Source organism: Uranotaenia lowii, chromosome 1, assembly GCF_029784155.1.
Source record: "Uranotaenia lowii strain MFRU-FL chromosome 1, ASM2978415v1, whole genome shotgun sequence".
Classification (NCBI taxonomy): Eukaryota; Metazoa; Arthropoda; class Insecta; order Diptera; family Culicidae; genus Uranotaenia; species Uranotaenia lowii.
The window spans coordinates 110,985,770-111,013,422 of record NC_073691.1 but is presented as its reverse complement, the minus strand read 5'-3'; the positions used below and the strand labels follow the sequence as shown (position 1 = coordinate 111,013,422).

Genomic DNA, 27,653 nt, shown 5'->3' with positions numbered 1-27,653 from the left:
TCGTTCGCTTTTGCCTTGAATGCATGCACATACTGTGTGCTGAAAGCCCAGTGAGGATCGCCATATTGAATTTCTAGTAGAGTTAAAAACACTGGCCGAGACACGTGTGAAGTGAATTTTCATAATTTTGTGCAAAAATCCAGTAAAAGACAAGTGTTCACTAGCCTAGACTACTCCCTTGTGGATCATTTGATTTGGGAAAAGTAAAAATGTAAGTATTTGGGTGTTGGAAGGTGAAATAAGTCGAATTTTCCACAATTTTTGTGTTGCTGAGATGATTTTGTGGTATAACCTGAAATGCAGACGGTACCTTTTTCTGCCGATAGCAATGGATACAATTGTACAATAACTCGAGATTTAAATTATTGGAAAAGGTGCAATCTCGATAGTACTTTGAATTATAAGGCAATTAATTTCTGCTGATGTTCCGATTGGCAACCGATACCCATTCTTCAAAGAAGAAAGCAACATACAAGAGCGGTGGGGCAATCTGGTAAAAAATAGGTGACATGGACATTTTTTTCTAACTTCATCAGTATGATCCTATTCGCAGTATGTTTCACTCGTGCGGTGAATGTTCAAAATCATTCGCGTGCGCTGTATAATATAGTCATTCAGTTAAAAATGCAACTTCAACAATCACACAAATAACTAATAATAAACTTTCATCCAATGATCTATTAAAAACAATACTATTATAGGATTAAAAAAAAATAAAATTCTGGAATGCAATCACTGTTCATTCGAAAACTAGGATTGTAAATTTCGAATAATTTTTCACTCAGAAATCGTTTTTATTTATTTTTTTTTTTGTAAATGCATGTGTTTTTGTCAAAATAAATCGTAAGCTGATTAATTTTTCAAATCTTCGAATACAATGAAGTAAGTAAAAAAATGATTGTTTTCAGAAATACAAAACAATAAAAAACTATACTACGAAAGCATAGAAAACTGTTTACAACATATTTTAGCCTTTGCTTGAACCTCAATGAAAATCCCAGAAAAGAAAAGGAAATTGCTTGAACCTTATATAGAATTAAAAAAAAATAATGCTATGGTCAGCATAAAAAGAACACATTTAACCAAGATATAACAATTGCAATATTTTTAAAGGTGTATGGATCGTTCTAATAAAAATCCCTTAAAGAATAATATTTTTCAATATTTTTTTTGCAACGATCTTTGTCTATAATTCAGGTTCGATTTTTGAAAAGGGCATACACGCCAAGATCTTTGATTTGAGAAAAGCATATTCTAAGTTTCGGAAAATAAAATCAATTTCCTATTTAGCTGCGTACAATCATTTTCCTAAATAAGTCGCTAAAATGCTTTCAAATTGATTAAATTTCATCACCCGGTCGATAAATATAGCTTTTCCGTATTAATTACTTCAAAAGGGGCCGTTCAAATATTACGTAACGCATTTTTCGGTCATTTTGGACCCCCCCCCCCCCCCCCATCCCTCTACGTAACACATTTTTATCTGATTTTCTATCAAAAATACACAAACCGTAACCTGGGGAGGAAAACTGAAATTCGCTGTATCGTTTTCTATATCGTTTTTTTACTGTTCGGCAAAAACCCCGCAATTGTTGAAAAGATTTGTAATCGTTCCAATTTTAAATTTAGATGATCAGTTTCGTGTAGCGAGTCATGTAACTCAGTTGTTTAGGTGCTAAATTTAAGTCTTCTGAGTCAATTGCTCCAGATTCAAAAGTAAAATCTAAATCTGTAATTTAAACTTTTTAGATCAACCATTAATCAAACAATTTTTATTTATCAGCTTCAAAAACTTCAACGAAATTTGAGCGACTCAATACGCCTGATAATGCAAAAATTTGCCAGAGCAAAACAAAACCTAATTAAATGATTGTTTTATGCAAAACAAGTGCTTTTCAGCATCTAACAAGTTTTTTAAAAACCGCTAAATAAGGAAGTAAAATTTTGAACCTTTGCACTGGTCGGTAGATTGATGAGAGAAATTTGACGTTTGAAAGATTTTTTTCTTTTTTTATTCAGTTTTCAGACCGTAACAAACTGCTATACCCCCTCTCTTATTACGTAATATTTGAATGGTCCCAAACATTAATAAATATAATTTTAGGCCCTTTTACTTTCTCATTTTGTTCATTCGCCAAATTAGAGCGCCCTTTTGAAATGCAGAATGACTGTTCGCCTTTTCCGCCACTCATTAAAGAAGCAAAAATCAAGCAAATTTCGGCTTGAAAGCGGGTCCAAATGATCACACTAACACATTAGCACATTCAACGATCTTATAAATACTGCTTTGTGCATCTCCGTCCTAGAAAACAAATTTCAAAAACTTCAATGTCCCTTTTCCATCTTGAAATAAATATTGGCCTTTTTGTTCGCGACGAAATTTTGAGGGGAAAAAGCCTTGAAAGAAGTAAACAAACGAAATTTATGCCATATTCGTTTTCATCTGGTGGAAAGATGGTTGTGCACCAACTGCTGTCATCTTCATATAAAAAAAAAACGTTTTGACAGCACTTGGTGCACTACCGGTGCACCACCAGGATGAAAACGAATATGGCATTACTTTTCGCCCCCGGGGTGAAATGGGCGAATGAACTGTATGATTACACACTCATAAAAAAACTATCCGCCTTATTTAAAAAATTAAATTTAACTTCACTAAAATCAGAAAAATTAAAAGATCATATTTTCGGATGTAAAATAAAGAGTTTAACGCATTTATGTGATTATCTGGATTTGTTTACAGTTGGCGATACCAAATTCTTTTTTTATTTTCATATTTCCCTGTCTATCTTCCTTTCTTTTCTTACAAAGTGTTAAGTTAAGCAATCAATTGTGAACAACCAAAATCGGCTTTGGCTCCTTAAAACCAACCTAATGGCCGTTTCAAAAAAAGATATAGATAATATTTAAAAAAATACTTTTTACATGCCGTTAAAAAATGGCACTGAAATATTACTTACTCTGAATTTGTTGAATTTGTTATATTAAACTAAACGGCTGAACAACAAATCATCGTGTTTTGATTTTCGTTAAACGTTTTTTTATCTTTAAAATTCTGGAACATTAAATACAAACGATAAGCATCTACTCTAATAGGAAATTGCAGTCAACGCGACTCTTGAAGGTATCTCTTATAATATGTCATCCTGTCATCCTGTCCAGAACCGATTCGAAACCAAAGCATACACAACACAATCTTTATTTCGCACCACGCTTAGCTACAGATTTTCAGTAGTGAAGCGTCTTCTCTGTCATACAAACTGCCAACACCACCTTGCGCGCTGTATTATTGTTCTTCGCATGCTCTCCATTTGCGCTGGTACGGTAGAGGCAAATCGGCTGAGTCGTGATCTTGTTTAGAGTAAAAAAAACCAATTCCTTTTAGCTTGTGTACTTTATCGCGGATGTCATGGTGCTTCTGCGTATCTATCAGACAAAGACGTTCAGTGCTTAGAGCTTCCTTGCCGCGCGTTGGACCCGTGTATTTTTTTGCGATTCGTTTATGCCGGATGGTACAATAGATTTTGTTTTTCGCTGGAAGGATTTCACCTGCTGATCATCTTCCGGATGTGTTGCACAATTTCATCATCGATCTAACTCAATGTCTTAGAAATAGATCGATTTTGATCGAATTTAGTGCCATTGTATATGTTGTCTGTTATATAACCGGAGAAGGTGTTCCACCTTGAAAAGTGCTAAACTAGCTAATCAATCATTTCACGTGGCTACGAAGAGCCGTTTGCCTTATCAGTGCACAACGGTCTGCAAAGAACAACACTGTGCTAGTAAACGTTATTTTTTGTGTGCCATCGAATACTAACATAGAACCACCTATCGCGTTATGTTTTGATTGTTTTATTCGGAATATAGCACAAAGTATTGGAGTATTGTCAATTGATTTGAAGTGCTTAAATTTTGTCACGAATAGCCCGGCGTAATGATCATTTCAAGCACTCGTGTAAGTGATTCATCCACGTTTTATGATACCAAAACAATCTGTTTTTGTTGCTTCCGTCAAAGGTGAACCATTTTGTAAAGCTTGGGGTTTGTTTGGAAAAAGAGAATTTATATGGTAATACATTTTAAGAATTTGAATGTTAGTTAGGCATCTCAAATTTACTTTTTCAATGCGGTGGTCTATTTATTCTATTCTCTTCTAGGATGGTTCATTTTTTTACTAGAGTGGATAATTAAAAAAAAAAGAATTCTTAGTAGAAAACTTGTTTTAAGGTTTCGTTGATAGTGTGAAGACCTACAACAAATTTTTAAAAATCAACCCAGAGTTTAAAAAAATAGTAAATAATAATTTTTGCGAGTCAAGTACATAGAACGAATCCTTACAGGCCTCTGACAGGAATAATGTTATTTTTGATATTGTACAGTTCGGCAGAATGACTACGGTATGGCAGATTATTATTAAGGTGTAGTATTTTGTTTTGAGCAACTTGAAGTTTATCGAGTCGAGAATTACAAGCATTACCCCAAGACGAAATAAGATAGGTTAGTAAAGAATGGAAAAGGCAGTAGTAAATAATTTGAAGAAAATATGGCGAAATTTTATGTTTGACTTTACAAACTATGCCTATTGTTTTATTTAGTTTATGTAGAAGGCTATCTATATGCGAATTCCAATTTAGGAGATCATCTAAGATCACTCCCAAGTACTTACATTCGGTCACAACTCTAAGACTAGGGAAATTAGTTTTGGTGATTTCTAAGGAGTTTGGAGTGCATCTTTGAGAGGTTTTGAAAATTAATATATTTGATTTCTCAATGTTCAAAGTCGACTTATTTATGCGATAATAGTCTTTCAATAATGTGAGGTCAGAACAAAGATTATTATCGTTTTCTTCAGGGCTAGTGTTATTGTAAAAGAACGCAGAATCGTCAGCAAATAATCGAAGAACACCTTTAAGAGGTAGAGCAGCAATATCATTTAAATAAATAGTAAAAAACAGAGGTCCGAGAACAGATTCCTGGGGAACGCCAATATCGATTGATGTTAAAAAACTACAGCAGCCATCAAGGTTAACAAATTGAGATCTTTCTGAAAAATAGCTTTTGATCAAGTCTAAAGGGGCACCACGTATTCCAACCGAATTAATTTTTTTAAGAAGTATTTCCCTATCTACCGTGCCAAATGCTTTAGATAAATCTAAGAATAAACCGAGAACATCCTCTTTTTTATCCTAATTCAGTTGAATGCTATTTATAAGCTCAATAAAAGCATTATTTATTGGTGGAAGATTTTTCTCTGAAACCGTATTGCATAGGATAAAAATAAGAATTATTATTTAGAAACGAAACTATTCTTTTTGCTATTATTTTTTCTAGTATTTTGTTAATAATAGGTAGAACTGAAATGGGTCGATAATTGTTGCATAAAGAAGAATTGCCAGATTTAAAAATGGGCGTTACCTTAGCCATTTTTAGACTATTGGAATTAATGCTTCGTTCAAAACAAAGATTAAAAATATCGGATAAAATTGGACAAACGATATCACTGACAGCTTTCAGAACATATACAGTAATGTTATCATGACCGGGACTTGTGTGATTACTAAAGGATTTGATTGTATGTATGTATGTATGGGTCCCCCATCGGTAGCAAGGTCCTGCCTATGTCTGTGTGGCTTGGCCTTCGAATTGCTTCTAGGGCTTCCACGGCCGATGGTTCGTCGAAGGAAGGCATCCAATCCTCAGAAACCTACAATGGTTGGCAACCCACTCCGCTTGCAATGGTTTCTTCGGATTAACCCCAGATGCATTTCTTCTAAAGATATATGAAATGATTTGGTGATAGTAAGGAAAATTACAAATATAGAGGCAATATATAAAATAATAATGCATGAAATATGGAACGAATATAATATATACATAATATAAATCAAATATGTAAACCATATTTTGTTAAATATTTTCAAAAGGATACAGATCGGAAATGGTAAAAATTTCGTTAGAGTTTTTAGAGGCATGGTACTATTTGACTGTATGATGTAGCAAGAGCAGTCCTACATATAAGTAAACACAACTACCCAAGAATATTAAGTTAAGTTTAAACCACAGGATTGATAATGATTTATCTTTTACATGACTCTTGGCCACTTTTCCTTTTTGGCACATTCACCAAGCAGCTTTAGTGTATAATATAGTAATTACATAATTGAATTAACAGCAACTAGCGGAAACAACTCAATTTAAAATAAAATCGACAACATTTAAAACATCGATTAATTTTGTTTTTCGATATTTTTTTTAAAATTAGCTGACTAAAAGCTTGGCTTTGAATGAAAGATAATCGGTTTTTTGATCAGTACTTAATAGGATGATTTAACTGGCCAAGGGATCAGAGTTAAAATTTAAAAAAAGTTAAAAATATAGTATTTTCAACTTTGAATTCTTTTAAGGCATAATCATTAAATGTCAAACTATAAAACAAGATAATAATACATATATTATAAAAAATAATTTTGGATTGTTGAACTGATGATGGGCCCTTTGGGTGATTCAAACGAGATCTTCTGTCAAGCGCTTTCAAATTCTAGTCAACTTGTGATAATGAGCGGAGAACAAAAATAATTCATAATGTTCATTATGTAAATAAAATTTCGTTACTTAGCTTTGATTTTCGTGATGATTATTCGGCTCGTCCAGTTTACCACATAAAAACGCTTGCGAATTAGCAAACGCTTGGATCCGTGCGCAAGTTTATCTCAGTAGGCCATGAACATATCGATAAACATATCGATCACACAACGTAAACGAAACCAAACAAAACTTTTCACTTTTATTTACTTTGAAAACATTTCTCATGTACATTTTTCTCACTATATGCATTGCACTAACAACAACACAACAAGACTTGATGCATTTGAAAATTAGAAAACTTCACTGCCCCATATTGAACAAGCTAAAATTTGACCGAACTCACACGACGCACCTCTTGAAACTTTTTCTATCTTTTCCATTTTTATATATCCCCAAAATTCTTTCAAAATTACAATTTCTTCCTTCACTTCTCTAAATACTCTGCAAATTTCGATTATTTTAAAACACCAAGACACTGGTTCAATTTTTTCTTGTTTACCGACCAGCCGCGTTGGAACGACTTCGCGTACAACCGCTCGCGATGGCAGCACAACTCGGAATGTGTGATTACTAAAGGATTTGATTAAACAAAAAATATATTATTTTTTCTTTGTGAGAAAAAAGGTGCTATTGGAAAAGGTCAAGCTATTGTACTTATTAATCGAGTCATCATGATTTGTAATAATTTTAGATGCCATATTTTTACCTATTGTTGAAAAGTAGTCATTAAATTTGTTAACTATGGATTGTTTATCTGTGATAATTTGAGAACTAATAGTATCTCGAATATCAGTTACTGATTAAGTAGGTTTGGAACGACCTTAAACTTCATTGATTGTGTTCCACGTTTCTTTAGAATTTTTAGAATAAGTGAACTTAGTTTCATAATATGCATTTTTCAATGTTTGAGAATAATCTTTAATTCTATTGTCTAGGTCACATATTTTAGTATCAATTACATTAACCAATCTTCCTATTCTCAGTAATTTTCTTCTTTTATTTCTCAAGTTCCGATTGGTTTTTATTAATGAAACGAGTTGGTCATTCATCCACGGATTAATACTATCATTAGAAGTTTTGATTCTAATACGTTCTGTACACTCGTCTAAAGATTTTGTGAAAGTGGCGACAAAGTAATTATAAAAACTATTGGGATCATGGAAAGTACTCATATACGCTGGTGAAAAACGCATTGTGAGAAGTTGTTTTAGTTTTGTAAAGTTAGTTTTTTGCTTATACTTCGGTTCACTGCGATGTCTATTGATAGAGTATGTAAAGTGGGTAAAAATAAAATTGTGATCGCTTTCAGAATTGAATATGGTATCATTAAAAATGGGGTATTTATGGAAATGGTTAAAAAGGACATGATCTAGAAGTGCGTTGCTAGCAGGACGTGTCGTATGAAGGTTAGTAACAAAAAAGCCGAACGATGAAATTGCACTATATAGTAGTCTTGTGCTTTACCTGACATTCTTGTAATATCAACATTCATATCTCCAACAACAATATGAGGGGTACTATTGGACATATGCAAATTGTTTTCTAAATGTTCTAAAATTTTTCCAAAGTTCTGTGAATCATGAGGAGGCCTGTAGTAAGCTGAAAGGGTTAGAGATTGAAAATTATCAAGGGATATTTTAATTTGAGTAAAGTTAAAACTGGAATTATTACAAATATGCTCACTGCAATTTATCAGTTTATAGTTTAAATCGTTTAAATTTCATCCATTTAGCCCTCCTGGCTCTAAGGGAAACAAAAATTCGTTTCACTCACCCCGATTAATATAATTATTTGTAGTGGAGAAAGGTGAAAACGAGGAATCAGTTTTGTTTAGTAGAAATTCAGCCTTTAATGAAGATGTTATAACCCGGGAAACTAAATAAGTAAAGTCAAAGTCTTGTGTTCTGTTTTCTGCGTCATTTTGCTAAAAAATGCTCTTGGGATTTTCATTTTAACAAAAAATATGAAATTTTCAAATAAAGAATTTACAAAAAAAAAAAAACGCAAAAATAATTTGCATGAACTGAATGCAAGCCGTCTCCCAGCAACTTTGAACCCAGACGATGGTTTCGCACGGTGTGGTTGTGTGCCCAAGGATATTGAACAAACAATCTTTAGCTGCCTACTTTAAACAGTAAATTTCTCTTAAACTTTCCACCTACATTTTCGATAGGCTTCAGCTTCCAACAGCTATTTAAACGCAACAAAAAATAAATTGATAAGGTACACCGGGGTAAGTAAGGACGGTTCAACTTTAAAAAATTATTAAAAAGTCAGCAGTGGATCAATTTTAATAAAATCGCAGATGTGATGCAGAACATGTTATTTACACATGCTGAAGAGATGAGCTTGATGGACGAAAAGCGAAAAAAGTTATCACGTGAAGTGTTATATGGACTGCACTGGTGTCTTCACTTACCCCGCTTTATGGGGTAAGTGGGAACGGTAGATTTTCCCTTTGATTTCTCAGGAAATTTTTTACAAATTTGTATTTTCTTGGTTAAATATGTTACTTTATTGCTCGAACCTTCCAAAATTTTGAAAAAAAAATCATGGTAGGGATAATTGTGTGTACCATCATGTCACCATCTACCGCCCAGACACCATTTACCGCCCAAAATCACCATTTTGTTTGTATTTAAAAAAAAAAACTGGAATGTTTTCTTCAAAAATAAGACCTGTGTTCTGTGTCGGCATCATTGTTCGACCATTTCACTGAAAAAACATCACTTAATTATGCTGACTATAGCCAGAAATGAAATGTTTAGTTTTTGGTTTCCGGTCAAATTGTTGAATTCGACGCCTGTTAGTGAACTAAGCATTACACTGCACTCCTAGGGCTAAAAGGGTTTTTGTTGGTTTCAAGATAGTACCTATTTGACCTTAAATCGACTTGAAACGATAGTTTTATTTTTTTTTTATTTTCGTAAAATAGATTTGCATCGAAAAATTTCCGATTTTTTCAATAGTTGTTGTTTTTTGAAGCGTTTAGTGATGGGCGGTAATTGGTGTTTAAAAAAAGTGTGGCCTCATTCACGCACAATTTTTTTGTTTTCAACGCATGTATTGTGTCAAATGTGTATATTATAAGAAGAATTTAGTTGGATTATGTTAGAAAATTATGTTTATCCCTCGAAAGTAACCGGTTACTTGAGGCTGTTTGCCTGGATCATCATTTTGTCAGTCAATGCACTTTATTAAAATTTGTACAAAATTTGCGGGAAAAATTTCACAAAATGTATTCTCTCAAGTTCCTAAATATGGTTTTGACAGCTCGTTACATGGAAAATACTAAAAGGAATAGTTTCCGTGTCGTTAGATAGTTTTTCCTTAAGAAAACCTTATTGATACCCAAAAAAGTCGAGTGGGCGGTAATAGGGTCAGTTGAACAACCCAAAATTTAGTTACTTAACCCTTTCCTTCCCACGAGGTTTTTCACGTTTTAAAAATAGAAATATTGATTTACAACATAAGTTCTAGAACAAAAGATGCATAATTTAAGCCTACTTTAATGATCCATTTGATAAATTTGGGTTTTGAGATGGAGCATATGTGCTCCATTGGGAAGATAACAACACATAGGGTGCAAATGAAAAACAGGAAATAATTGCAAAAAAACATGGAATTTCATCACTTCATTGATCACAAACTAAAACGATCCTATTTGATAAAAAACTTCTTTGGTATACACATCCCTCGAAAGCCTATTTATTGAAATATTTGAAATTTTCATTTTTGCCTTGAACAATGGCCGCCATGACACTTTGCGCAAGGAAAAGAAAACATGCCGTTTTTCGAGAAAATCACGAACTTTTACAAGAATTTCGAGACATGTGGCCATTTAAGCAGATGAAATAACTACCCTGAATCTTTTTGTTGACGAAATGATTTTCATGTGTATTGATAAGAAGCTTCACAGGAAGAAAAGTACGTTTTGTTCCCAGTGTATCACCAGTGATCCACTTTACTTACTCAAAAATTTACATGTTTTAGTTGAAATCTAAGTAAACCATCAGTTGATTCTGCTTGCATAAGCAACCTTCTGCACGTCAGTATTTTTATTTGAAGGAAATTATAAAAACTTGTAAAGTTATTGAACAATCAATGACAACTTGATTTAATTTCGAAAAAAATCCGACTTTTTTGCAGTTTTTGATCTGCCAAGCGAAACCTAGCGAATCGATTTTCTTCAAATTTCGTGCAATGTTTCTTCACTCATATCTACACTTTCGGTGAAAAAATAGTGTTGATCCGAAGCGCCCAGTTCAAATGCGAGCTGTACAAAGTTGTGGATCACCTGTGCTACCATGGGAAGGAAAGGGTTAATTATTTTTAAAAGTGTACGTTTTTCGCATTCCACTAATTTTTTTTTATTGAAAGTAGAGCAGTTTGGAGCAGAGGTGCCAGGTGGTTTGTCAAAAAATCAGGACACCGCGAAGAAAAATCAGGATTTTTCAGGACACCACCGAATTGGTGAAAACAAAAACCAGTTCTGCTTAGATTGCATAACTAAAGGCGGAATATAGGTGCTGAAGACGCCTCGTATTATGCAACTGAAGCGAGAATAACCTTGGCTGACCTGCAGTTAATATCGAAAAACCTCATTTAAATGTCATTTGAATCAAAGAATCTCATTGGTTCAATTAGTTAAAATATTTTATTTGAGATTTTTTTGATGTTCTTATCATTTAATAATAAATTTAGTTATGATTTGGATATTATTTTAGAAATCAGGACAAATCAGGATATTTTAAGGGCCATTTTTAAAAAATCAGGACATTTCAAGCGTTTTTGAAAAATCAGGACGGTCTCTCGAAAATCAGGACAAATCCTGATAAATCAGGACACCTGACACCCCTGGTTTGGAGATGTATTGGAACAGAAATCGAATAAAAATCTGTCGTCGTTTTTTGTTACACATGTTTAAAGTTGCAAAACCGCTTAACTGGGCGGTAGATGGTGACATGATGGTAATTTATGTCGCAAAACACGATATCCGATTTTATCGATTTATTATATTATTTATTATATGCTTATTCCAGAAAACACAAGTACTTTTCCCAAATTAACATGATCCGAATGCTAAATAAAGCTAAAATGTACTAAATGAGAGAGAGAAAATTGAAAAAATGTGTAAACATCAAGTATATACAGTGAGCGAAATAAGAATAGCACCACTATGTGTTTTGCTTGTTAAAATATGAATGTTTGAAAATCATCAAAATTTTCTTCTATAAATTGTTTTGAATTGTTTGTATGTTGGTAATCCACCATGGGTGCACGGATTCACCGCAGTTTCTGCCAAAGTATGGGTTCACATGCATTCCTTAGATTATTAGGTTCGACAAATCTCCAATGCAGCGCGCCACCATACCCGGACCCCATGGCTTCGTATGAACTGTTATGTGGTGAATGTATTGCGTGTGTTGATGTAGGTATATTTTGGAAGAACGAATCAATCAGGTGGGCTAGTTTACTTACAGGTATTCCGGCCTCCGTGTATATACCTGGCCAGCTGGCAACTGATTGAACATTCCAATTATATAGTCAGTTATATAATGAAACACATCTTACCTGTCAGCCAGCTTATGGGATTCGAACCCAAAAGTTTTTCTTGCCGATACCGGGAATCGAACCCAGTACGCCTGGCGTACCAATACCAGACTCGCGCCAGCCTATCCACTAGACCACATCGGCGCTATAAATTGTTTTGAATTGTTTGACGGATAAATCAAGCATAAGTTTCCTTTATTTGGACGTTGCAATTGGCGTTGAGGACCAAAACTATGGAAAAAGGGTGCGAAATAAGAATAGAACCACTTGAGTTTTTTCAACAAAAACAAGATTATTTCTAAAAATTTACTTTGTAAAAGTGAATAATATTGCTTCTACGAATTATTTGAATAGTTTACTGCATTTTAAGGAGTTTTCTAGAATTACAAAGATTTTCAAAGGTTTTAGAATGGTGTTTTAAGAGATGCTCTTCTAGAACTAAGGAATTTGATATTTGAGCTGTAATTCTTTACCAAACTACTTACTTTCTTCATTAAAATGACGTGAAATGATGAATCAAACATTTTCGGTTTATTTTAAATCAGAAAAAAACAGGTTGGTATTCACAAACTTAAATTTTTTTTCAATAAACATCACTTTTTCCAGTTTCAAGTCATAGATGGCAGCACTATCTCGCCGTTAATACCAAATTAAGTCTCAATATTGACTTTTCAGGTTAATTAAGGCCCATATTCATCATTTCGATGTAATTTTCCAACACAGTTTTGTTGGAGTTCACGCTGCAAAAATCTTCTCCGGATTTGCGAAAAAAACACCAGCACAAGAATATAACACCGCCAAAATTCCTGCACATCTCAACTTCCGATTCAATTTCAAATCACACCAATAATACTGCTAGTTATCTGGTTCATCGAGCTCCATCGGAAAGTACAAAATTATTCTGATTATCGGTCCAAGAAATTCACTTTTATGGGTTCATGATGAAATTCTTATTTTTTTATATTGTGATCTTAGAATTTCCAAGGCGGTCACACGGTACCAAGTACTTGTTTCTTGACCAAAATCATCCAGCACACCTGAATTAGACCCAGATATTCGAAAATGGGCATCAATTCGGTTTAATTGCAAGATAGTGCTGCCATCTATGACTTGAAACTAGAGAAATCGCGTTTGATTATTTAAAAACATTAGTATTTTTGTATTTGAAGCCTGTTTTTTTTATTCAAATTCAGCATCAAATCTATGTTTCGTCAATTTGCATCATACTTATGAATGATAATGAAGAAATAAAGCAGTTTGATAAAGTATTATAGCTCAAGTATCAAATTCCTAAACGCTAGAGGAGCATCTCTTGAAACCCCCTTTTAAAACCTTTGAAAATATTTGAAATTCTAGAAAACTCCTTAAAATACAGTTATCTATTCAAATAATTCGTAGAAGCATTATTATTCACTTTTACAAAGTAAATTTTTAGAAATAATCTTGTTTTTGTTGAAAAAACTCAAGTGGTTCTATTCTTATTTCGCACCCTTTTTCCATAGTTTTGGTCCTCAACGCCAATTGCAACGTCCAAAAAAAGTAAACTTATGCTTGATTTATCCGTCAAACAATTCAAAACAATTTATAGAACAAAGTTTTGGTGATTTTCAATCATTCATATTTTAACAAGCAAAACACATAGTGGTGCTATTCTTATTTCGCTCACTGTATAAAGCCGTCCACACTTACCCCAGGTAGGGTTTGGAGACAACATTTAGATTTTTGAAAAAAAAACTCTTTTTTCTTAATTTTTAACCGTCGTTTCTTTTCCTAACTGGTTGTTTCTAATGTAAGAATTGTTTCAATGTAGAGTTTTTCGTCAAGAGCCAGCTAGTTTACGAGAAAATTGCGAATGAGAAAGATGCACGTCAACTTCACATCGTAGTTAAAAATAGAAAATTAACGAAAAGTCACCGTAAACATCCGTTATTGTCGGAACCGTATCTCTTTTACAGTTATTGGCTAGATTATACAAGTAAATTTAATATTCTGCCTTAAAAGTTCGAAAAAATAGTTTACAGTATTGTTTTAATAGCTACCGTCCCCACTTACCCCGCGTCCCCACTTACCCCGCGTCCCCACTTACCCCGGTGTAAAATGTGCGACATATAAGGTCATGTTGCTATATTTATTAATTCATGGGCTGTTTTCTCATTCTAGATCCTTGGATGTGTGTGGAAAATTCACAGGCTATTCTTTGTTTGTACTTTTTAATAAATTGCTGTCGCTCCTGCCGTTTAATGCTCCTTTAAGGACAACTCTGTCGCAGGAATTGCTAAGACTTTCTTACCGACGAACTCTATATGGTCAGAACAATCCTTTAGATGTATGTTGTGCAAAATTCAACGAAATTGCTAGTGAATTTGATTTTAATTTATCGAAATCTGTGTTTAAATCTTGGATAGGATATTTTTTCTCTGCAAATAATTTGAAGCATTTCCATAGATTGTTAAACCTTTTAGTTTTATCTGTATAACCTGATTTTAAAAAAATCTCATTTTAAACATAATCCGGTTAAACATTCGAGACCCAAAATGTGTAGGGGGAAGTCGTCTATGACCGGACACCTCCTATGGCCGGACAACATTGATTTTTCGAAAACGCAATATCCTAATTGGCGATTTGCAGCAAAGCTGTTTGACTTGCAACGCCAACTGGATTTCACATATAGAACTAACAAAAGGGTGACGATAGCTGTTTTTTAACACGGCTGTGAATACAAATGGCTTCTAAAATGGAGATTTCTAAAAAAAACTGCAAAATTTCAGATAATGAAAATGACTGAATCTTTTTAGAAAATCTTTAATTTAGTAGTTTCAATGCTTCTTGCATTTGTAAATAAAGGTTTTTGTGATTTTTCTCATAATAATCCATCGAGATTTTGAATTCGAATCATAAAGAATCTATTTCAGAAGAAATTGTTTTTTTTTGACAATTTGGTCCCTTTTCTATCAAAAAATAGCGTGATTTTATACCGGACAACGTTTAAAAGAACGTTAGGCCTCGTTTTCACAAAATTTATAATTGATGCGTGCATAAATGAAATGTTGCACACATTATAACAGTCGAAAAATCGAGCAGTTTGAGCTTTTGTCTTTCTTTGTCTCCCTAGCCTAAATTCACCTATGGTGGAAAGAGAAGCATATTGTTCGCCAGATTTGACAGCTCATTTGAAAGCTCCAGCAGAGCCTTTAACTGTTATACAGACATTAAAAGTCTACATCTAGGGGCTTTTTCTATTGATGAGTGCAATAATTGCACTTAAATTATGATTTTAAAAATCATTGAATATAGTGTTTTAAAACTCCTATGAGTAAAAAAACAAATTCATATCATTTAAAAAAAAAACTCTGATATTTTGAAACTCAAAATTATCTTTAAAAGTGTGTATATTACGTATAAAATTTTAAAGATGAATGCATCAATACGTATACATGAATAATGAAATTTGTAAAAACGCGGCCTTACATTCAGCACTAGAGTGGATAGCATAAAACGCTGAAGAATCTCCATTAAGAAGAGAAGACTAGAAATTGGCCATTTAAATCGTCAAAAAAAGACTAAGTGACATGACGATTAAACGGATCATTGTTTCATTCAGAGATATTTAAGGTTCAAGATTCAAAAATATCATGCGAATAATAATTCAAAATAAAAAAATGATCTCTGATCGCTCTTCCTCCAAAAACCTGATAGAATTTGTCATATTTAGGTTACTTTTACTATTTCCAATTTTGATTTTTTGGAATTTGTCACCTAATTTGGAATTTTTTTTAACTTGCATAACTAACACGCATGACGGCTTTGGATTCTTAGTTTATTTCTAGAATTTGGTTTCAAAATTTTAATAACTTCCTCAGAAAATCTCTTTTGTTATAAAACTAGTGATAAAACGTTCAACATAAAATTATATGATTTCCAAATCATATTAATAAATTAACAATTAACAATTTTCATCTCCATGATTGAATTTTTGGATTTCATGTTCCACCTTCGCTATTATGTTATTTTCTTCGAAGTTTAATGAGCGTTTTGACGAAGGGGTTTGAAGAAGTCGATGCTACGGATAGAAATTACGTGTTAATTCAACTGCATATAATTAAAGAAATCAGTGTACCTTTGTTGGAATTACGCGCATAATAATGATTCGAATTAATCCTAAGGTAGTTACTATCCAATTCTTTTTTTTTCACATTTTGATTACTTTTCATATAGCCAGTTGCCGTTAGTTTGGGAAAGCAAAATAAGTTGTTCGTTCACACACGCAATTACTTGCTACCCGAATGCTTTTGGTTGCTTTTTTTTGTCCGAACAAACGTCTTCTTGTAAACTCGGTGGATATCTACAAGTGAACGTTTCAGAAATTACAAAATAGTTTTTTAGGAACTTTATCGTTGTTCAAGAATACCAGTGATGTTATCAGCGCCTCTGAAATGCTTCGAACTAGAACATTTTGTTAGAGTTGTTTCTTCAAAAAGTTGGTCCCTTCAAATAACCTTGCTTCCAAAATTCTTCACAGAAACACGATTACCACAGGAAGACTTCCTGGCACCCAAACTTTTCAGAAACTAAAATAAGATTAAGATTTAATTTTTAACAGATCAACGTAATTCACTTTTTCTTACCTTATTGTGTTGTCAAATCCAATATTAAATATATTTGAGACCGAAACTTTGAAAATTTCAACTTTGTTTTGAAAAAATAATATGCGTTTTGACATTAGAGCTTCTAACATCATCATTTTGATCGCAGTGCCCTCTGAGTGTCGTTTCTAGCTGCAAATCGCCAATAATGTTTTAACACCATGAAAATAAAGTAAATAGTAGCCTGATATGGTGTTAAAAATATGGTAATACAATCTGAAAAGGTAAACCAATTATAAGCATCTAAAGCTTTCGTCTACTAGTTCGGCGAGGATCGCCCAAACTTTTCATTTATATTGTGATCAGTTTTTACGGCTTGTCAAATGTGAATTGCACGTAAACGTCATCGTTGGTTGGTTATCTTTCGACTTCAGTAAATGTAAGATAACAAAACGTAAGTTCAAACAAAATATTAGGAAAATAAAAAAAAATGCGATTTCTTTAGAACCGGACACCATATTGTTCTCTATGACCGGACAAGAAAATATTCAAAATTATAGATGATTTCAACTTGAAACTTTCATTTTTTCATCTCTATAAAATTGCTCCCTCAAATGGTTAACTGAAGATATGGATTCAATAACTGTTGCAATATAAATCAAGTCGGTTTTAGCAACAAATAATAAAAATAGACTTTATTCTCTGATAGAAACTTGTAACAATATAAACTTTAAAATTTGTGTGGTGTGGACTTGATGTGTTCAAAGAATGGAATGTGTGTTGAGATGTGTTGATCTGCATTCATCTTAATCTGGGCAGCATCCGTCTGGCTGACAGCCGTCACTTGATGAGCTACCAGTTGATCAAATTGGTTCGGACGAGGGAGGACCCAACACCTCCCCCGTTTTAGTAAAGCTGATAAGGTTCGTATCGTACCGGAACTTTTCTGGTCCTCGAAGAGTGGTCTGATAGAGATGGTTCAGCTCCTGGAGTTGGACGATCAGCTGATCTACAGCTTTGCTGTCGAGGTTTCCCAGTTTGTTCGAGTTCATATGAGTCCGAAAATTTGATTGATTTCAGTGATGGCTGGTTTTCAGGTTCTTCTACGAAACGTTCCAGAGTAGCCGATGGAACACCTTGGCTGCTGGGTTTCTTGGCCCCTGAATGTAGTTTCGGCATGATATTTTCGACTTGATCGTTTTTGTATCGCTTTTTCTTTACCCAAACATGGTCCTTGCCATCGTAGCTTCTGGCCTTGGAACCATGTCTGCGGTCAAACTGATGCTCTTGCTGATATGCTTCGTTGTTGTTTAAAGGCACAGGAGGTATGGAAAGATATAATGACGCTCGCCCTGGTCTTTCAAGCAAACTTTCAGCAGGTGTGTTGTTTGCAGGTGCACACGAAGCTGGACGATAACAGTGTAGAAACCCGTCAATTGCCTCGGTAAGGGCTTCTCCCTCCGTCGAAACTTTTTCCAACGTTTGTTTGAATTCATCCACAAAACGTTCTTGGAAGAGTGATTGTTGGACTTCGGGTTGGGTGCAAAAGTTCATCTGATTGTTGGGGAACTGTGACTGCTGTTCCTCGACACCTTTTGCTGGTAGGCAACCGACTTGACTGCAGAATGAATTGAATGGTACATCCCACAGCCCGAACATTTCAATCCAGTCGGTACCTAAAACGAAAAGATTAGTTTCTGGTATTGCAACACGACACAAACCTTGCTTGGACATTCCGTTGATTGAAATGTTGCACCAGAATTCAGAAGCAATCTGGAGCGGCTCGCCAGATGAGATGCTGTTACCACATTGCAGGATGGTGGTCGCGTTCGAGGCCGGCCGATTTGCTTCCACATTTCGTCGGTGATTATGCTGAGATCCGAAGCGGAATCAATTTGCAGACAAACTGGAGTTCCGTTGATCTTTACTTCGGTAAATTTTCTCCCGTGATGAAGTGAATTCACGGAAACCACTTTGATTACCTTCTTTGCGTTGAAATGTTCCTTTTTCCCGACCGGTTTGTCAGAAAAACAGGCACAATAGCCCTCTTTGTGGCCTTTTCTACCACATTCCCGACACAAATGCTCCCGGAACTGGCAATCCTTGGAGTAGTGCATGCCGCCGCAGGACCAACACGGCGACCGTGGCTGATCGGCTACCGTTTTATCGCCCGTTTGTTTACGCTTTGGCTTGGTGTTGATTTTGTTCTCCTTCACTGCACGCACTGACAACTGCGATTGTTTTTCAACCATAACGTTGTCCTTTTTCAGGTTGAAAATGTTTCGGCAATCCTCGACGATCTTGGCCAGGCTGATGTCCGAAGACTCGTTGAGTTTGTTGATAAGACGCATTCTGATGTCGGCATCCTCGGGAGATTTTAGGCCTGCCACAAATATCAGGCATTTAAATTGCTCTTCTGTGAGTGCCGAGAGCTTGAAGTCCAATGAGGTACACTTTTACTGAGGTGGCGCAAAGGAACGCACACTGTTACACGTCGGAGAGAAAAAAGAAAAATAAACATAAACAAGCCCTGGGTCGCGACGCGTCGTTGTCAGGGAGCTTCATTTATCCTAGGCAAAATGCGTCGCGAAAATGGTCGGTAGTGACGTCACTTCTGTCATGGTAACTATGTTTACGAAGAAAAAACTTTACTTCTACTTTTGCAACGTTTCTTTCTCATCACCTCTCTTTCCACCACATTGCTTGAAGTCCACACACATCTTATTTACCTTGCATGAGTAGGCCAATATATCTTCCGATTCACCTTTTACCGTCTGGAGGCATTGGTACCGACGGTGGAAGACTGATACCGGGGAACCGAAGAGTGATTTCAGCTTTTCGATGGTTTCGCCGAAGGTGAAGGCATTTGAAAGCTTAGGAAGAATGAAGCTCGTATACCGCTCGTGAGCCATCGGATTGAGCTTCCTCATTACCAGCCTAACTTTCGCGGAATCGTGCTTGCGAGTGACTTCAAAGCAACGTCATCGCGGGACAATTCTCGGAGGCATTTCTGGGTTGTAGACATTTGTTCTGTCATCTGACCGATGAGACGTTGCTGCTGCTGCAGAATCTGTATCATCGCCTGCTGGAACGATGGTTCGGTTTGTGGTAGTCCATGTGGGTCTGGCATCCTAACCTCAAAGTCTGGTTCCCGCTATAACGACCGACAACTGTTTTTCCGCAAAACTCGCGACTGCTGCCAAATTTTCTCGTCGCCACTTTGTTGGAATATAAAACAAGTCGGTTTAAAGCAACAAATAATAAAAATAGACTTTATTCTCTGATAGAAACTTGTAACAATATAAACTTTAAAATTTGTGTGGTGTGGACTTGATGTGTGCAAAGAATGGAATGTGTGTTGTGATGTGTTGATCTGCATTCATCTCAATCTGGGCAGCATCCGTCTGGGTGACAGCCGTCACTTGATGAGCTACCAGTTGATCAAATTGGTTCGGACGAGGGGTCCTCTCAACAATAATCAAACTATTTTTATCCTCTGATAAAATTTAAATTTTGCTGTCCGGTCATAGACAATTTTACTCTAGGTTTTTTCGAAACAAATCCCGCATAATCAATTACAATATATAGAGAATATTCTATATTGTCTCTAAACGTTATCGTTTATTGTAAAGTGAACAGTATATGTACAATAACACAGATCATATTAACAATCTGTATTATGATTATCTGTTAAAGTACCATATGGGGAAAGGGCTGTTAAGCATGTTTACCATTCAAAAAGAGCGATTTTTTCGAACAAATATTTCATGCTACATTATTGGATACGGTTAAAATATCATCCACTTTTGGCGAGCAAAACAATCTACCTGAATGTTCTAGCTACGTTGGAATACAAAATCATAGATTTCATCAACTTCAATGGATATAGTTTGCTTATAGTAGTTTGTAGTAAAAATAACGCTCAATCATACGTTCCGCATATTGTAAAATATTTTTAAAAAGAGCTTCCCTGTACCATAACCAATATAGTTCCAATTCTTTCCCACAAAAAATAAAATAAAATTAAAAAATTTAAATGTTGAGATTTTTATTTTTTATTTCTGATATTATACATGGATTATACAATCTTACCTATTTGTGCAGATCTGCATTGTTCAGCCTTTCAGTAGATTTTTTTTCCGCTCTCCGCTCAGCAGAGATCTTTGTTTCTGTAATTTCATTAGTTTTATTTAATCTCACTAGTTTTTATCGATAATATAATATAGTTTTACTTACTTTTCGCGTTCTGTGTGTTTTTCTCAGCGTGATTCTTTTTTTTCGGAGCCATTTTGAACACAGTTTTCAGTTCCGAACCTGGCGTGGGGTTGCCGACACAAATTTTAACGAAGTGAAGTGAAAATTAGCAGATGCTGAACCCAAGAGCGAAAAAATGCATAAGCTCACAACTACATCTTAAAATAACAATATTAGTTATTATCCGCAAGAGGTGAAATGATAACGACTTGTCTAACTCATACAATGTTGTCAATGTTGTTTTTTTTTTAATTTAATGTCTAATGCTAAGAAAATATAAGGAAACTTTGTCGTATACTGTTAGAGTCCTGGATAAGGTCCAGAGACAATATTCAAAGGTTGCAAATTTTTATTCTCTTATTATACTATACTTACTAAATCATATATCATATTGTCACTGTCACTGATACGATCCTGTCATAATTTATTGAGGTAATAAAATTTTGAACATGTATAATGAAATGATACTTGGAAGATATTTCATACTGGTACTGCTACCAATATATTAAGTTAATAGTTAGTACTATATCCCCAACTGTTTTTAATTATGCGGGATGTTAAATTCTGGTTTGTCAAAAAAACTTTTATGAATGGCTTCATAGAATGTTCAGTATTGGAAAACACGTACTCACAAGACCTAAGCAAGTGATTTCAGTCATTTTGCTACGTTTTTGTGCCATTGGTGACAACTTTGGTGATGAAATTTGTAGTGTCCGGCCATAGACAACACTTTTGGAAATGAGTGAAAACTAACACAAAATGATTTCTCTTACCACATGAATATGTTGTAAATAATTTTTTTTCTAATACTGTCCAGTGATCATAATATTGATACTCTTCAATTCAGTAGAGGAACCAATATTTACAAAAAAATATTTTTGAAGTTATTGCTTAAAAACCTTAAGTGTCAACTTCCCCCTACATCAAATGAGTTCTATTTAACATTGATGTTGAAATCTTCAGTAATGCTAGTTATATTCTTCCCGTTTACCGAAAGTAGGTACAAATTGACAGATACGTTTAAAAAAATAGTATCAAGTTAAATTTAACAAATCCCAATGGCTAACAAAAGTTTTGAATTTGTTTTCTTTGTAAATGTTTGTTTCAGAAAAAAGATCACAAGTGCTAAAAGTTCCGTCGATATTTGTTTTAATTTTTCCCCTTTTTCTCAGGGATGAAGTTTTTTTTATCAGTTGACGCTTGCGCACTTTAATTTTGTTTGCGCTGAGAAAACATTGTCTAGCTTAGATATAATAGTAATGAAAAACAACGCTTTTTTTACAGAACAATCATTATCCGCTATGGTGAGTGGACGTCCTTTACTTTACCTATCGCTGCCCAGTTTAGCCATATTGATTGGATTGGTTTGGTTTCGCCGAAAAAAATCTATTGGATTTGATTCTGGTGGCAAGAAGGATGTCGAAGAATTAGGTTCCATTGACAAGTCTAATGCAGAGGCTAACGGTAAGCTGGAAATGGATATCACCGGGACTGACTTGAAGCAAACCGAATCATTACCGATATCATCGCCTTCGATTTCTGGCAAAGGCGAATCTGGTAAGAATCAATCCTCATCATCATCGTCGTCGTGTAGTGGAAAGTCGGCACCAATCGATATAGTATCAAACACGAGAAGTCCACCGAAAATATCAGACCAACAGTTGGATGCCGAGTTGTTGAAACTTAAGATTCAGGAATCCGATATAAGAAATCTTCGCTTGATCGAGGAACAGGACGATTATTCCAGCTTTGAGTCTCCCGTAAATTTACCGGGAACAGTCGAACGTTATCAAAACTTCAATAAATTTAACAAGTCGTTAGAACCTCAAGTGGAACCGGTTGTCGTGAAAGCCACTATGGTGGCAAAAGTTTCTCCTACCAACTCTTTTGCCACTGAGCTAACACCACCGAGAGACCGAGAGATACGGCACAAGAATAGTAAAATCACATCCTCACAACAGGACATGGCAAACAATAATCTAACTTTAGATCATTCCGAACAAAACGGAATACTAGATAAAATGCATGTAATAACAAAAGATGATACAATCAATAACAATAATGATGAGGGACAGCAGAATGGCCATACCGCTGTGGATGAGAATAAAGAACATTCTCCAGCCGTGAGCCCTCCACTCAGCGTTTGTAGTATGCATTCGGGAGATTCCGGGAAAGGTTCCAGCCCACCTCATTCAGAATATGCTCCTGCTACCAGCTACGATTTCCTGCTTCCTGTTTATCTGGTAGCAAAAATTTTGGGTCGAAATGGAAGATTCGTACAGAAAATCAAGAATAAATCCGGCGCCAACGTCCTAATTAAGCGGAATCCCGAGACGCATGAGACCAAAATTTGCACTTTAGAAGGAACACAGGCTGAAATAGACAAAGCACTGGCGCTAATTCGCAGAAAATTCCCCGAGAAAAGATTTAAGTCTCTTACCCTGCAACAGGTGCAAGTTGGAAACATCGAAAATGTTTTTCCGTTACCAATTATCGACACAACATACGTTCATGTGAGTATTCATAAAATTTTCGCCTTGGTGATAAAAATTTACTCGCAAATAAAACAATTACCTACTTTCCAAAACATTTTTTAAAATTATTTTTATGAGGAGCATGAGAAAAGTGTGCGTTATAGGACAGCTATTTGAAACTTTTATTTTATGTGTTCAGTTTTTCGTGTTTTAAAAATATTTAAAACAAATATAGAGTTCAATTAGAAACATTTCCCGATTGCTGAAAAAAATTGTTAATTTATATTAATTGTCATCTTATTGCCTATAGCTGCAACTGGTCGAAGGAATCAATAATGACGTGGCGGTCAGTGCAATCGTGGACGGTGGGCATGTTTTCCTGCAACAGCCACTGCACCCGTCCTTCCAATCATTGAATGCAATGCAACATTGCCTGAACCAGAGCTACAACATGCTGGAAACACCACAACTTTTGAACGTTTTCGAGAACGCCATCTGCGTAGGATGCATTCAAGGTGTATGGTACAGAATACAGATAGTCTCGCACCAACCCACGGAGCAATACTGTGTTATCAAACTATTAGATTTTGGAGGCTATGAGACTGTGTCGACTGCAAGCCTAAGACAAATAAGAACCGATTTTATGACCGTGCCGTTCCAAGCCATCGAGTGCGTACTGTCCAACGTGCGACCTGTTGGTATGTTATCTAATTCATGTACCATCTGTTCAAAGGTTTTGAGGTATTGGTATGATTCATTTTTTTGTAGGTGAAAACGGCTGGTCACCTGAGGCAAAAAGTGTTATTTGTAGACTATCCCACGGGAAGATACTTCAAGCGCAGGTTGCTGGTCATACTGCTGAAGGATTGCCTGAAATATATTTGTTCACTTCATTAGCTAGAGATGTAAGTAATATATTTTTTTCTGTCAAGTATCTAGTTATTTTTTTTCTCTTTCTTGCTCATCTAGTTCCAATAGAAATAACCTTAGCGTTTGGTTTAATGTATTGCAAAGAAAGTAGGAGGAAAATGGGCCAATATTGCAGTTCTGCAAAACTCGCATTTAAACTTTTACAGCTACATAAACTTTCAGCACTAAGAATTATTCGTTTTCTAAACATCTTGGATACAAAAATCTATTTGATAAGTAGTTTCAATCTAGTTCTAATACATCGATTTGGCGCATTCACCCTTTTCAACATGTGATACCGAGTTGTTTTTAATTGACTTGGATTATATCATTTTATAACTAACTAATTCGTTGCCTTATTCTTCTTTCAGAACATCGTATTCATTAATCAAGAGCTTGCAGCTCTCAATCTGGCAATTTGGGAGGATTAAAACAACCAAAACAATGGCACATCATTTCGATTGCGTGCCGGAGTACCACAAGAGTGGCTCATTATTTATTAAGTAGAAAACAAAGATTACAATTTAACTTAACAAAAGTTTCCATGTCAGTAGGAATATTGAACCCTATTGATAACAACAGAACAATATGCTACAGAAGCAAGCAATAGCGAAAAGTTAGTAACAGTGCTAAACAATCAACATCCACTGCTAGATATATGTAGAGGAAAAGCACGATATGGCAATGAGTAACATCTAACATGGAATGCTAGGAGAGAAACTGATATTTTTTACAAAGTAAACTAGTAGGTTCTAATGTACTCACAAGGTAAGAAGCGGCTCCTTTCTCAGAAACAGTGTCGTTTATCCAAAAGAGCATCCCATTCCTATTAGTCTGTTAGATATTCTCGTACACTGAAGAACCCGTACGAATTTGCACATTTTTATATCTTTTTCATAAAAGCCAACAATTATCATAGAAGGAACATTCGTTGGTTATTTATTGCGTATTTAATTTTTTCTTCTTGAATTGGATGACATTATTTTAATGAATTGAATTAGATGTAAGTAGAATGGTTTTAAAATTATTTCCATTAGTTTTGATTGAATTTACAGTTGATTTCAAATAACATTTCAGCGTAGAATTTTGTAGACCCTTCAAAATTACTATTAAATGAATGCAGATTGTTAAAATATTTTAAATGGGATTTTTTCTTCCAATATTGTGAGGTTCAAAAATACAGATGAAGATTCCAACAGATTTAATTTTCAAAACAACAGTTGAAGCTTGTTTCTGCTGCATCATTAATATTTATTAATTTCTATTCCTAATATAACATTGTACAGCCGCAATAAAACTATGGGTTTAAACTATGAAACAATCTTAAAGATGAGGTTTTTTTTTTTAATTCATTACAATTATAGCAATTCGTACGTTAAGTTTTTTTCAGTAAAGATATCACCTAAACAGTTGAATCCATGGCTAACTATTTGAATAATGGAAAGATAGTAGCAGACATAAATTTTCGATATCTAACTAGCAGAGAATGAAGCATACTATCTTATTTCATCAAAAGGAGCTTTCGATGAACCAACGTTTCTAACTATCGTAAGTTTTAGAAGGAAACCTGTACTGATTTGTTAGGATTACATGTAATAAGCACTCACTAAAATGTTGTGAATTTCTGAATTTCTTTTCAAAAATTGTTTGATTCTTGAATTTTCAGTTATTAACACGTAAATTAATTTTCCTTCGGTAAAGTGTCAAATATGAACTCAGGCAATAAGGATTTACAGCTTCAATACTCGTGACACCATTATATTAAAACATATCCTTGTGACGTTTTTCTTAGCAACAAAAAATCAGTGTTTAAATTTGTTTTCATTTACTTTTGGGGATGCATAACTACCAATAGCACACTTGTGTAAATAGATTCAATTCCCTGAACGAATAGTTATAGATAAGGTTTTTCAAAACGATAGGTGAACAATGACAAATTGAAAATGGAAAACGCAACTTTCATTCAGTCCATTTCATTTCAAGCAAACATCCTTAAATTGTTTCGTTGTAACATAGCTCTTACACCAGGCTTAAGTAATAATTATTTTAATGTTAAGATATTCTGTGATTATTATATAAATTCATAAAAGAAGAAATACGCGAAACGAAACAAGTTGATATACATACATTTGTCGTTATAAAATTAATCCATCAGACAAAAATGACCTATAACACAAACAGCCACGCCGAATTAAAATCCTCCGGGTGCAACAAATTAAATTACATGAGTGTACCTACAGCAAAAAAACGTTCAGTTCATTTTGAAAACTAGTTCCTCAATTAGATAAAACTTCCAAATGCTGTTAAACAGTCAAAATAATAAGCAAACGTAAAAAAATACCAATATAAACGGTTGCGTATTTTAAGAAAAAATAGTCTGTGTGTGTAGGTAGCATGTTTACTAATTTGAAGCAACACAAATAAATGACGAGAACAGAAAAAAATAATCATTCGCTCGCATCGTTCGCTTCTACCGGCAATATCGTTTGATGGTATTTGCTCGCAGCAGCTGGCCGTTCTAAAAACCCGTGGGCATAGATCAAAGATCCTAAGTTGCAACATATTAAAAAACTACTTTATACACTCATTAACTAAAAAACAACTGCCTTGAAGTCGACGAATGACGAAAAAGATATAAAAAACAAAAATAGCGCAAACTCTAATTACAAACCAGACCTAGATCAAAAAACTTTAAAAAAAACTTACTCGAAAGAAAAATAAATAGCAAACAATGATAAAAGCGAAGTATATAGCATTTTGAACAACAAAATCAACTTAAGAAGGCTGCATTGCTTGAAATAGATTCTACGAATTCTGCTAAGGATACTAGTTTTTGATGATTTACAATTTGCGCTTTCAACAATTTCGAAAAAATGTTACGAATGGTTTTGAAAAACCTGTGTTATGTAAATAGAAACTGAATATACAATAAACCAATTCAATTGATTGATTAAAATATAATAGTTGGTATTATTTTTAAAAGATATCCCTTCGGGAAGAGTTTGTGTTCAAATAATTGTGTGTTTCGCATGTTGATCTTCTCCTTCTTCTTCCTTTTACTGGTCCTTTAAGAGCAATCGGTTCTATCAAAGCAATCTTTTTAAGACTTTTTTTTTATATTTATAATAGAAATTTTACCACGGTTATGGCTTTCGTGTCTCAGGGTTTTTTAAGACTGCCAGCGTTTTTTTTTCATTCTACCAATAAACTTCATTCAAACTAGACACGTTTACAAGTTATTCCTCAAGATACCATCAAAAGTTTATGGGCACCTGAGGCAATCGGACTTTCG

The 27,653-nt window shown here is 34.6% G+C and overlaps 1 protein-coding gene across 2 annotated transcripts; it reads left to right on the top strand.

The window, feature by feature from the left end:
• Positions 1-12: 12 nt before the first annotated feature.
• LOC129738695 (A-kinase anchor protein 1, mitochondrial) lies at positions 13-27,322 on the top strand. 2 transcript variants are annotated; one of them, XM_055729951.1, is made up of 5 exons: positions 13-211; positions 22,263-23,491; positions 23,763-24,150; positions 24,221-24,357; positions 24,733-27,322. In XM_055729951.1, exons 2-5 carry the CDS (start codon positions 22,280-22,282, stop codon positions 24,790-24,792), a joined length of 1,797 nt encoding a protein of 598 aa, XP_055585926.1. In that variant the 5' UTR covers positions 13-211; positions 22,263-22,279; the 3' UTR covers positions 24,793-27,322. The 2 variants fall into 2 exon arrangements, with proteins under 2 accessions (XP_055585926.1, XP_055585927.1); XM_055729952.1 differs by lacking the exon at positions 13-211 and adding an exon at positions 3,662-3,958.
• The last annotated feature ends 331 nt before the right edge of the window (positions 27,323-27,653 follow it).